The sequence below is a fragment of the Corvus hawaiiensis genome, chromosome 9, assembly GCF_020740725.1.
Source record: "Corvus hawaiiensis isolate bCorHaw1 chromosome 9, bCorHaw1.pri.cur, whole genome shotgun sequence".
Classification (NCBI taxonomy): Eukaryota; Metazoa; Chordata; class Aves; order Passeriformes; family Corvidae; genus Corvus; species Corvus hawaiiensis.
Window position 1 is genome coordinate 4,278,073 of NC_063221.1, and position 13,247 is coordinate 4,291,319.

Consider the following 13,247-nt stretch of genomic DNA (forward strand, 5'->3'; position numbering starts at 1 on the left):
ACTCAGGTTTGAACAGAAAACAAAAAACAAAAACATCTGTGAGCTGTTCAATATCTCTTCTGAGGTTTTTGAAATTTCTACCAGTATGTTCTGCAGAGTTCTACTCATTTTAACAGCTCCTCTTCCCTGATGATGAATTAGTTTATTTTTTTAATTTCAGTATATTGTTTTTCTCACTTACCGATGTATGTGAGCGTGGATGTCTGTTTCTCTGTCCCAGCTGAGTTACTTGCCAAACAGCCATAAACTCCTGCATCTTTGGGAATTGCCTTTCTTATGATTAAGGTGCCTTCTGGGGTCATTCTGTACCTGGGAACACACAAGGGATCATCCAAAATTATTAGAAAGAGCAATGGTTGTATCCACACTCCAAGCACGCATAGCAGCACAAGCAGATGGTTTATAAATAGGTGTTTCTGGGGGTTTTTTCCTCACGATAAACACTATTAGTACTATTTTATCTAGCACTACATTTTGTGAAAAGTACATAAATTAATCTTGTAAAAAATCCTGGAGAAGAAAGCTAAAGTGTTTCTCTGTTAGAGATGAGGTAATTGCACTTAAAGACTTATGAAAGTAAAGACTGAAGTACTGTTTAAAAAACTCACAGACTCCTGTGGAAGTAGTAGAATATTTTAGCACTATTCAAACCTTATTTTTCACATATGACATTAAAATAAATGGAGACAACTCCAAGTCCCACCTGCTGGAGCCAGTGATAAACATATCATTGTGTGTCCATACAACTGTTGGCTTTGGGTGCCCCGTGGCAGAACACCTGATGGACACTTCAGAGCCTTCTCTAAAAGTCTGGTTCTCAGGTGAAATGACAAGCCTCGGGGGTTCTAACAAAAGAAATTAAAAACAGCAATTAAAAATGTCTTGCTAGAAAACAGAGCTTACAACAAGCACTTCATTCTCATTTTCAAATAGCTCCATGGTGAGAAAGCAACCCAATGAAGGTGAGAGCCCGCTTGTTTCCACTGGCACAGTCAACCAAATCTCAGAATAAACCACCTTTATAACAGGCATTAGGTCAGGATTCAGGTATTGGCCTACCTGAGATGGGGTTAAAAAAGCAGCAACAGAGCCAATTTTGACAAATACTAGACAATGAGCAACCTGGAAAGTGTCCCTGCCCATGGCAGGGGGCAGAACAAAATGAGCTTTAAGGTCCCTTCCAACACACACCACTCTGTGATTCTACGAAATTTATTCAGACCGCTGGACACTAAAGCCCGCAAACCTTCAGGTAGGTCAATTGTCAGAATGCAACCTGAGGGATAAGAATGAAAGTCACACTCTGTGTGCAGACAGATGTGGTGCAGTGTTAACAATTGCAAAGGATGTTATGGATTTTAGGGGTGTTTTCACTAGAAAAGTAAACGGTGAACTCAACAGAATCCATTCATTTTTAACTCAGAAAGGCTAGGGACTCCCCATCCCTGGAAGCGTCCAAGGCCAGGTTGGATGGGGCTTGGAGTAACCTGGGATAGTGGAAGGTGTCCCTGTCCATAGCAGGGGGTGGGACAGGATGGGCTTTAAGGTGTCTCCAGCATAAACCACTCCATGATTCCATAATCCTTAGACAGATTCCCTCAATTAAAAATGACCACCAAAGCAGTTCACTTTGGCAAGAGACACTTTTTATGGTATGTATGACTTTTGTCTTACAGTGACAAGAAGATCCACACCCACAGATAAAGCTGAGACGTGAAACAAGCTGCTACAAAATGAGCACTAGCAATCTTCATCTTTGGAGCTTTGCCTTTTGCTCCCCACTCTCTGTATTGATACAAATTCCTCTGTGCCTACTCAGTCCTGGAGAAACCACAGGACAAAAGCCTAAGCCCAGCTCTCCCATTCGTGAGAGTCCAAGAGACTGAACACATGGAACGCAGAGGTACCTCACATCTCAGGCTGCTCTGCACAGCCCTTTTTTCTTGGCTCCGGTAGGAATTACCCCATCCCACTGGCCCAGGTGACACTGGACATGTTTCAGTGGCTGCTAACGAGCAGTGTAAGAGCCAGCACACAGCACCTACTTATGTGTGGTGTAACCCATCCAGGACAAGGTGAGGGTCATGCTACACAGTGTCCAGGTGAACAGCATCAGCCTTTCCAGTTCAGGGTGTCATATATGGGAACACAACACCACCACACAGCCCTTTCTGGAAGAATTAATACCATGCTCTTTTCCTTATCATTGCTGGGAGGAAGATAACACTGTCCAAATCCTGTGTTGCAACACCATTTGATTAAAAAGCTGCTCAATAAAAACCACAGTGTTCTGGCCTGGAAAGAGAATCTCCCTGCAGAAGACTGTGCTGCTCCTAGGAGAGAGCCAAGGGAAATTCTCCCTTCTTGCAGGGCAGAGACAATGTGGGGTTCAGGCAGCAGGTTTCAAGCAAATGGCATTAAAACACAAATCTTGGAAAACAATCTTCTTCCCCATGATCTCAGCACAGAGAGGAGGATTAGTGACTGATAGAAGGTGAAATAATAAGTTATTAAATGGTTTTTCAAATGTTCAAACACCAAATTAAGACCACAGAAAAGGACAGCAGGAAATCTTTTCCCCTCTTACAGGGAAAGGTGTATCAGAAGCAGTGCAAGTTTGTGAAATACAGGTTGGCAAGTCTGTGGGCATTTTCAGCTGAGCCACTCTGCTGCCCCAACATGTCTGTGCCTCTGCAGATCCAGCCTCACTTGCTGATAGGGACTAATTGCACCACATTGCAGCTGCAAGGTAGGGAATCACAAACACTGTGACTATGGAAGGATCTGTTCCGCAGTACATCTTGCTCAACAGGAGACCGAGGCTCCAATGGAAAATATTAGTCCTGAAATGCAGTTGTACCATCAGAATACAAGTCCCGAACTTAGCTGCACCACATTTTGTGTTAGAGCTTTGTGACTAATTCACAGCTGGTACTGTCTCATGCAAACTTACCTGCATGCCACTATTAAGCACATAAACCCTCTACTTTGCAAAGAAATACAATGTTTGGAGGACTCTTTGCTGCATTGTGGCACCTGGGGAGCTCAGGGGAGCAGAAAGGTGATTGCCAGGATGGGAGGCCTCTGTTTTCTGGCATTAACTAAACATGTGAGCTTATAAGGGGTTTCTGGACCAGTAAGAGTGTACGCTACACTGCCAAGGAAGGAAGGAACTCAGTAATGAACTGCAGCCACTTCGCACACAGTTGCAAAATCATAAACACAAATACAGATAATGCCTTATCATTTAATTTCTTAAATCTATGCCCATTAATCTTCCCCAAGGTCATTAGTTATTCACTTCTAAATTTAATAAAAACTGCAGGGTCCTGAAAAGTCGCTGGCTCAGCTGTTTTTATTTCATTTGAAATCCTGCCAAGAGATGCTGGGGGTATTCTGCATGCTCTGGTCACAGAAAGCTCTCCTCTCCTGTTGGGATTAGGAAACTGGCTCTGATGGCAACTACACATCATGCTTTGGCAACACACCACCATCCATGCCAGTATTTTGTACAATATTATCAGGTGAGCAGAAGATGAAAGAAATTTTAATTTGTGTTGTATTTGTAATAAAATTATTAGAAAAAAGTCAATATACACAGCTGTAATAATCAAGATATTGACTAAAATCAGTGAGGCCCCATTTGCCACCAATTAATCATCTTGTTTTCTCGCCCAAACACCAGGAACCAGGCAGGCACACTTTCTTTCTTCATTTAATTTCCTTTGCCTTGTTCTCTGTATCTCAGAGGTGAAGATTCGTAGATGAAAGGAGAAGCACAAGCTCCTTACAGTGCCCATCTCATTCAAGGCTGCAGAATGAAACATGTTAAACAACACAGATTGTGTGTAAAGCTTCTCAAGAGACCCCACCTGCAGAGCTGCCTCCTGCTCTGGGCCTCCAACATCAGAAGGATGTGGAGCTGCTGGAGAGGGCCCAGATGAGGCCCCAGAGCTGCTCCCAGGGCTGGATCCCCTCTGCTCTGGAGCCAGGCAGGGAGAGCTGGGGATGTTCACCTGGACAAGAGAAGGGTCCAGGGAGACCTCACACCCCCTTCCAGAGCCTAAAGAGGCTCCCAGGAGAGCTGGAGTGGGACTGGGGACAAGGGCTTGGAGGGACAGGACAAGGGGCGTGGCTTCCCACTGCAAGAGGGCAGGGATGGATGGGATATTGGGAAGGAATTGTTCCCTGGGAGGGTGGGAAGGCCCTGGCACAGGTTGCCCAGAGAAGCTGTGGCTGCCCCTGGATCCCCAGAAGTGTCCAAAGCCAGGCTGGACAGGCTTGGAGCAACCTGGGATAGTGGAAGGTGTCCCTGCCCATGGAATGAGATGGGCTTTATGGTCCATTCTAGGATTCGATGAATTAATACTCAATTCAATTTTATGCTTTTATTCACAAGCCAAATGAAAGAAGTGCAGAAGAAAAATTGCACAAACAGAAAAGCTGTGACAAAGGTTCCTGTTTAGACAGCAAGCTGAGACCAGAGCTGTACAGCATAAAGACAGATAAAAACATTCAAGAGGGATAAACAGAAAGAAGCCTTCAGCATCAATCAGCCAGTCACATTCATCTGTTCTTTTGGCATCAACTAAGTGAACCTAATTAAAAAGTAATATCATCTTCACACATGATTTTGCCTTATTCACTTGGCAGTTGCCTTACTTAGCTACCAAATTCCCAGTGATCCCCTTCCCAATCCCCTCTCAACCCTGCCAAGGCGCAGAGTGTGCTGTCCTGCAGCATCCCCTGTCCTGGTACGCTGCAGAGGGGCACCCACATGCTGCAAGTAAAGAAACAGAATCACAGAATCCCAGAATGGTTTGGGTTGGAAGGGACCTTAAAGATCGTTTACTCTACCCCTTGCCATGTGCAGGCACACCTTCCACTAGACCAGGTTGCTCCAAGCCTCAGATAGCTCCAAAGAACGGCCTAGAAAGAAGCACAAAAGACCCTGAACTGCTTGTCATTCTTTAGCATAGACACCTTGCATTTAATTAACTTTAAATCTGAAGTAGCAACGGAAGCAATAATATTCAGTTTTATTCCCTTCCCCATTTTCTCAGTGTTTAAAGACTGCAGAGCAGTATAATCAGTTCCTCTCTGTCCATTATCACAGCGTGCATCCACAGATCTAAGTGAACAATATTCACACCATCAGTTAGAGAGAGATCTGAAAGACCAGGATATTTATTTCTGTATTGTATCTTTTCAGAGAAAAGAGCAGAAAAAATTCAGAATTATGCCAAGGAGGTAATTCATCCACCTGGGCAGTCTCTTCCCTGGAATTCTTCCAGATATTAGTACATTGATGCTGAAAGCCCCACTGTTTCTGAAAACAGACCTGGTTTCTGCTCCTGCCTGGGAGGTACCTGAGTATCAGCACTGCTTTGTCGAGCCAAGTCACACATGCTGTCTCCTGGGCTATTTTTTTATTTTCAAGTGTATTCAAGTTCTGGGCACTGGGAAGTGCCCCCAGCAGTCCCTCAGGTGAATGCCCTCCCCCCCCCCAGGCAGCACAGGGACCCACTTTCCCCCACTGCACACCTAAGGCAGCTGTTCAGAGAGCAGGACAGCACTACTGTCACCCCTTGGCTTGGCCAAACAGCACTTGCACAACTCTTACTACAGCAATGACAAGTCTTCAATGCCCAAAGGCAAACAGACACTTGATTCCTCACGTGGCCAGGTGGAACACATAATAAATCTGCTTATTTCCTGCAGGTGTGGCTGGACACTGCATTGTTTAACAGTGCTCCCTGCGAGCAAGTGCTGAGAATGTCTTTCAGCTGTGATGGTGATACCAGACAGGCACTTGAACATTTTTAAATAATAAGGTGAAGGAAACCCACCACATCCATGGTGTGGACAAAACAGTAACTACAGCAGGTATGACTTTATTCCATCTATGCATTCAGCTAAAGAGATACACCTGAGCAGGTTGCTGACTTCACTGCTTCTTAACCCAATAATGGAATTCATCAGGTGGCCAGATTAGTAACTCAAAACATCTCTACTAATCCCAACCTAAACACAAGCCACAGCTGGAAAGTCTCCCCCCGTTACACAGCTGTGTTGAAGAGGGAAAAGAAAGTTGCAATAATCAAGATAATCCCTTCCTTGTCTGCTCTTACACCAGAACACATGAAAAACCACGAGTACCATAAAACCACATTTAGCATCACCCAAATTTCTGGGGTTTAATGGTGTAGTTGAAATTCGTGGAGGGGAAGGAAACAAAAAAAAGCCACCGCAAATTGATCTCCTCAGCATGCACACTGTTTCAATTAAAAAAAAAAAGCCCAAATTCCTACATTTCCCCCCCAAATCAATATTACTGATATATTTAAATGAAAACACCACAAACAAAACATCAAGCTACCACAATATGCCATATTAATTGAACCTAACAAATATGCAAATAGAAAACTCATATTCCACCTACAAGGCTGTAACAAAACCAGAAAGAAAAGGTTTCAATGTTCATGGAATTTCAGTCATCAGTGAGAAACATATCGAAAAATACATAGGATCACCAATGTTTCACACTCCTGGCCCATCTCCAGCCTCACACAGCTGCAACATACTCCTCTAGGCACCTGAAAAAGCAAGGAATCCCCTCATAAATTCATTTATGTTTCCATAAAAGACCAATCTGATGGGATGAACTTGAGCAACTCACACTACGTAGCCACTATTTCGCAACTCCAAATTGAGCACATACTTTGAGTTAGTCCTAGCACTCAATGAGCATCAATACTCCTTGGGATTTATCAAACAGTCTTGCAGGACCTTCCAGAGTGCTCTGGGCAGTACCCCTGCCCATAGAGAGGCCCAGGTTTCACACGGGGCCATGCCCCACCTGTGTCCCTGTCATGGGGAGCAGTGAGTGGCTGGGGACAGTGTGTTCTCCTGAGCACAGAGCACACAGCTGGGGCACAAAGTCAGCCCCACAAAGGTTCCAGGCTGTATTTGCACAGCTGCTGGCACAGGAGTCGCATGAATGCTCCCTTTCAGAAACAGCAGCATCAAACCCAACGCTTTCAAAACAAGGGTTTACTACAACCCACTTCAGCAGGGAAAGCAGATGCTGGGTTATTTTTAGAGCCACCAGCATTTGTTCTCTGCCTTAACTCCCCCCACCAAGAGAAAACGGGGATGAAAGCAGTGTTTATTCTCTTACGATCCAAAATTCAGAGATCTCCATGGAGCTGGTCCAACAATAATAAAGGGCTTCAGGACAAATTTAACTTGACGTTCTGAATTACTTACAACTACACAAAGCACGGACTCATCTCCATCAATTAACAAGACTTCAAATTTCCCTCTTCAGCATGTTAATAATGACAAGCCCATAAAGCTTTAGCTCTTTCATCTGGCCACCCTTTACTCTTTGCTGTCAAATAAAAACTGTTTTTTGAAAACTACTCCAGGCCCTAACAAGCACTGCAAGTTGTACATGACAATCACACACTGAGTATTCCCAGAAATCTGATGGAAATCATTTTGTCTGGGTAAATTAAAATGATCACAAGTAACAGTGCTTGCAAACCCTTCAGATACCATTCAGCTCCTGCATGCAGCCATTGGGGAGGCTGGCAGTAGGTTACTTTTTCCAAACAAAAAGAGACAGGCACTACTGCAGAAAGCTGAAATCAGCTGCAGCTTAGTGTTTCCCACCTATTTATTCTGTTCTAAGCATCCTTCACAAGAAATAAAGAACACTCAAATCAGACTCTCAGCTAAGGCTGTCTGAACTGCCTAAGAGGGTTCTCTCAGACATGTTTGAAAGCTGTTAGCACTACCAGGACCAGCCAAAATGTAATTTCCAACTATTTTATATAATCACTCTACATATATAAGTGATTTGAAACTCAATATTCTGCTGTGGCAACAGTAAAACTTCTTTAGCTTTACTAGGTAAAAACCACCAGAAGCAATTTGGTCATTGTGTTAAAGCTCCCAGATGAGCTACAGACATTAGGGAAGAAAATCTAAATCCCGGGAAGAGATGAACAAGGGAGAGAGGCACTTCTCTTGATGCCCTTGACATGCTTGAATGAGTGTCTTGATGGAAAAATTCTGTACAATTCAAAACTAGGTTTTCCAAATGCATGGTGGTTGAGGTTTTTTCATTACTTCTTTCCTTTCAGCTTTGTTAAAAATTTAAGTTGGAGAAATCTAAGTTAATTAGAAATCAAGTTATAACTCTGCTGCAGCAATCTAAAGGTAATTCAAACAGATTTTGAAAAACCACTTCCTTCTGCTGTATTTTGTACTGGGTCCTAAACAACTGCTTCCACACCTATGTGTTCCACCTTGGTAACCAATACAGGCAAAACTACATCCCATTAATAAGCATTATAACTCCACTTTCAACCTCTGTTTTGGAGCACTTTAGGTCAAGCTTATTCCATTCAGTATCTCTTTTTCCCATAATTCTAAGTTTTTGATCAACTAACTAAAGTACTAGAATTAGAGCAGCAAAGTTGCTGAATTAATGAAGGTACCCCCTCTGCACAGAACATAACCCAGCAGCATCACGAGCAGAAATCTGTTGGAATCACCTACAAGTGACAGAATAATTTTCTTTCTACAGGTTTTTTGAGCTCTGTCTCTCCTCACCCATAGACAGGCAGCAAAGACCCAAGGTTCAAACCTACATACAATCAAGGCAAATAGGAAAAAAAAATCCTGCAGCACTTCAAAATTTTGAAAGTATTTGCTCCAATACCAATTACTGCATTTATACTTTTTTTTTTTTTTTTTTCATTTGTTCCTGGTATGCAGCAACAGCCCAGACCTAGATTTGTTTGGTCTCACTCCTGCTGTCTTTTTTAGTCCTGACTGATTTTTCATGAAATCACACAACGGTTTTGGTGGGAACGGACACTAAAGCCCCTCTCGTTCCACCCCCTGCCATGGGCTGGGACACCTTCCACTGTCCCAGGTTGCTCCAAACCTCGTCCAGGCTTGGACACTTTCAGGCATGGGCCTGTCCAAGGCCGTGGGCAGCCTGTTCCCAACACGAGCCGCGGGCACGGTGTCCGGTCATTACCTTGCACGGTGAGGAAGACAGAAGCCGTGGCAGATCCGCCCTCGTTGGCGGCGGTGCAGATGTAGCTGCCCGCGTCCGACAGCCGGGCTGGCCTCACCTCCAGGGACAGGTTGGCCAGGAGCCGGAGCCGCAGCGGGTCCTGCAGGTGCGCGTCGTGCCCGTGCCGCTGCCAGGACAGGTTGTAGCGCCCCGTGCTCAGCACCAGGCAGCTCAGCACCGCCCCGGACCCGGGCACCGCTGTCACGTTAGCGGGCACCTGCAGCACGGGCGGGGGCTCTGCGGCAGCCGAGAACAAAGGCATCAGACACACATTTGGCAACCTTGCAGCATCTGTGCATTCCTGATAAACAACGTTAGGCACACTACAGAACAACAACATTGGCAATACTTTAATTATTTATCTAATAGTTTAGGGGTTAAATATTAAATTTAATGAATTGAGTTATTTAATAATTCAGGTTTAATATTTGGTTTCATTTCCCTTTCTGAAGCCATAAACAGAACCCAGGGCAGCAGCCTCATTCTCTGATGCTGACCTACCTGCCAGGAGCTGATATCAAATGGACACACCTGGTCTAGATCCAAACTACCACATCCTGTAGGATGAAAAATCACACCCTGTATGAAAAGAGGCAGCTCTGTGTTCTTTGAGCACAGCCAACAAGGGATCAGTGTCACAGACCTCTGAGTCTGATCTCTGCCCCAGGTGTGACTCCACCTGGTGGCATCTGAGCTATGCACTGGATTTTGACAGGTCGTATATGGAAAAAAACATGTTCGTAGGAATTTCTTCTAGCAGCAACAATGGAACCAAGTTAACACCATTAGTGAGTTCTTTTCATGATGGATTCTGAAAGAAAATGTGGAAGGAGATCTGTGCTCTTATTTAAGGACCTCATGAAATAGGATAAGAAAAGGGGAGGTAATAAACACAGTATGCAAACAGCCCTGGCAGACAGACAGCAGACACAATGCCAACAGCCACTCCTCCTCATGCTGACTGAAGGGCACCAAAAGTTACCAGCACCACTGCACAGAGGGGCTAACCTGGACTGTGCAGCTGGTAAGGACACAAACCTTGGTGGGGGTGAGGGGCAGCTGGCAAACTCATGAAGGAATATGCAGGGAAGTGAATCAGAGAGGAGACAAGAGAGGAATAGGCAGGAAGGGGCATAAAAGGGGCCTGTCCCCTGTAAAGCACCACCAGTCAAGTGCCTTGTCTGCCTCAGCCCCGGCCCGATCAGCAGAGTTTGTCCTCTCTCATTAGTAAATCCCTTCTTTAAGTCTTTCTGGATAACCTCAGCCCCTGTCCCTTCTCTGTATCCCTGCAAATACTAAGTGCCAGCTACTGGGGGACTGGTGGGAGAGGACTGGGTGCCAGCTGCTGGAGTCAGACCAGGGGTTTGGGAACCCCAGGCCAGTAGCCCCAGCTGCTGGGGGGCCTGGGGTCCCAGCCCTGGAGCCCACAGCGACCTCGGGCACTCCTGCGCTACTGCACACCAGGTGTCCCTGGGTACATGGGATGAGCTCTGGCAGCCAGGCAGGAGGAACTCCTAGGCTGGAGCTGCTCCAGACAGCAGCTATGTACAACATCCTTCAATTCTCACTTCCACTCAAATCTCTGGGAATTTCATTATCTTTTCCTGTACATATTTTATGTTGTAACTCCCAGTATCTGTTGTTATCTGCTTTCCACCCGACCCATCTGTACACTTCTACCATGCTCCCAGAAGAAAGCAGATGCAATAATTTTCTACTGAAATTAAACTTTGAAACCACAGATGCTTAAAATAGCAGCAATCATCCTGCTCCTCCTTGGGATATTACAGATCAAGGAGGCAACATTTCAAGAAAGAAAATAAATTATGTATGACTTTATGCATTCCTATTAAAAATATCATACATATTCCATTTGGTTTTCCCCAGACTGGTTCTTGAACAAAGAAATTCCATAATACTTTGAGAAGGATGATTGTGCAGAAATGAGACAGCTGTAAGAGCAAGACCAAATCTTCATCAGTACACACTAAAACACAGCTATCCTAAGAAAAGCAAGGATAACAGTGAATAGAAAAATCTGTATTTATTAAGGGTTAAAGTTACTCCTAAGCTCAGAACCAGCCATAAATCCTCCTCCCCAAGGTCTCCTGGGAGGTCTCAGATGAGGTTCACAAGCTCCATGCTGGATCCCTGCACAGCACTGTGTGCTGGGTGTGCAGCTCTGCCTCCCTGCAAACACAGTCCCAACAGCAATCGCCCCCATTGCCAAATCCACGGACTTTAACCCATGCAGAGGAGTCAGGGAAAGCTACACTTGCTTACTGAATGGAGTTTCTCCCCTGTACTTTTAGGTTTGGGGTGTTTGGGAGAAACAACAAATATTCTAATGCTTTCCACAGGCTTATCACCAAATATGTTATCTAAACTCAGGAAAGACAGAGATGAGGCCAGTACAGGACCGGATCTTTTGACTGCCAGTCTAGTGGGACAACACAAGTTTTGGACTACCCCAGCCTCTGCCCATAGCAGTGTTCACACTCAGCCATCTCCCAGCACTTTACTGGCCCTTCAGTTAGGGTGTTGCACAAGCTAACGATCCATTTGACATTTTAAAGATTTAATAGGAATAAAACAAAGACAAACTCAAGTGTTTGCTTTCTGTGAAATCAGAAAATGTTGGCACAGCTCCAACATCTTTCACACAGCAGTTGCCAGAATGGATTATCTGTGATATACTGTCTGTCAGCTGGGTAAACCAAGAACACTTGAAAAGATTGTTTACTTTGCTTCAAGAAGAAATTTCAAGTAATTTTCTTGCAAATATTTGTACACAAGGATTTCAAAGCATCTCCCTCCCATTAATCCTCTGCAGGGCTCTGAACAGAACAAATTGTCATGTTTACACAGTGACTCAGTCCCAGGCCATCTCTCATGCTCTGTAAGTGAGAGGATATGGGAGTTTTCCCCCTTATTACTCTTGACTTTCAAGTGCTACCAACATCACAAGAAAAAGGTCAGGATTCTCTTTCAGGTGTCTCTTTGGTGAGGAGAATGGTTGCAACTTCCAGACTGAGAATGTTTATGCCCACAACTGCTTGCCCTCCAAGCCATGGTTTGGAACAAGCATCTGGGAATATCCTTTCTGCTTAAAAGATTTTTGTGGCCAAAATATAAATCAGTGCTCTAGAACCAGGACTTGGGTAAACCCAGATGCTACTGTTCAGTTCTACTCACTACTTTGTGTGAATAAAAGGATGTTGCTCTCCTCAAATTCACCCCTTGGTCCAAGAGGGCTCTTTCTCTACAAACTTTGCCTTGCATAAAATTAATGATCTCACACTGGTTTCTTTGAATTTGCTCATAGTGCAATGAAAGGAACATCTTTGCCTGGAAAAGGGAAGGTGAAGGATTATTGAGCCACTCTCTTCAGCTACTGAGAGGGCTGTTTTAGGGAATACACAATTAGAGTCTTCTCAGGGCACGGGAGAGGAAAGAAAAAAAAAAAAAAGGATGAGAGTCCTGGTTCATAACATGCAGCAGGGGAAATTCTGACCAGACATACAAAATATTTTCCTAGTGGGGGTAGTTAAGCACTGAAGGCTGCCCATGAACTTGTGAAATCTCCACCCTTGGGGACATTCAAAAATTGATTGGACAAGCTCCTGAAAAACATAATCAAGCTTGGAAGCTAATTCTCTTTGAGCTGTGAGTTGGACTAGATGACTTCCAAAGGTCCTTCCAGCCCAAATTGTTTTGTGATTCTGTGATTCATAATCCAGGTTAATTTACCTGGAGTAGCCACTGCAGGAGATAAGAGGCAAGACAACTTCAATTTCAAGCCCTTACATGAAACCCTGAGTTGAAAATGTTTTGAGTTCTCCCATCCTTCCTGTCACAGAAAATTAACTGCTCCAGTGTTTCTCCAGCTCACCAGCAACAGCTTTCACTTGCTCCGAGACTCATATCTGATCAACACCAACACAAGGCTGTACAGAATGGATCTTTGTTACAAACCAGAAATTATTTTTCCCCTCCCACTCTGGTTGCATTGCAACTATGAAAAATTAAGTGACAAAACTTGCTGTAGTATGGGCAGGGGTTTCATCCACCCACCCACAGACAGAAATAAGCCTACTGTTTACTCAAAATTATCTTTGTGATTAGCCCTATTTTTACCTCATTCATTTTACTT

At 44.4% G+C, this 13,247-nt stretch overlaps 1 protein-coding gene across 5 annotated transcripts in view; it reads right to left on the reverse strand.

Annotated features, from left to right (window-relative positions):
• HMCN1 (hemicentin 1) overlaps positions 1–13,247 on the reverse strand; it is a 180,605-nt gene that overhangs the window by 106,909 nt on the left and 60,449 nt on the right. For all 5 annotated transcript variants that reach the window (XM_048312736.1, XM_048312737.1, XM_048312735.1 and 2 more), the window contains exons 11-13: positions 9,056–9,331; positions 704–845; positions 182–309 (exon numbers count right to left, since the gene is read on the reverse strand). In XM_048312736.1, coding sequence (XP_048168693.1) covers positions 182–309; positions 704–845; positions 9,056–9,331 — 546 coding nt within the window. The remainder of the gene's footprint in view (positions 1–181; positions 310–703; positions 846–9,055; positions 9,332–13,247) is intronic.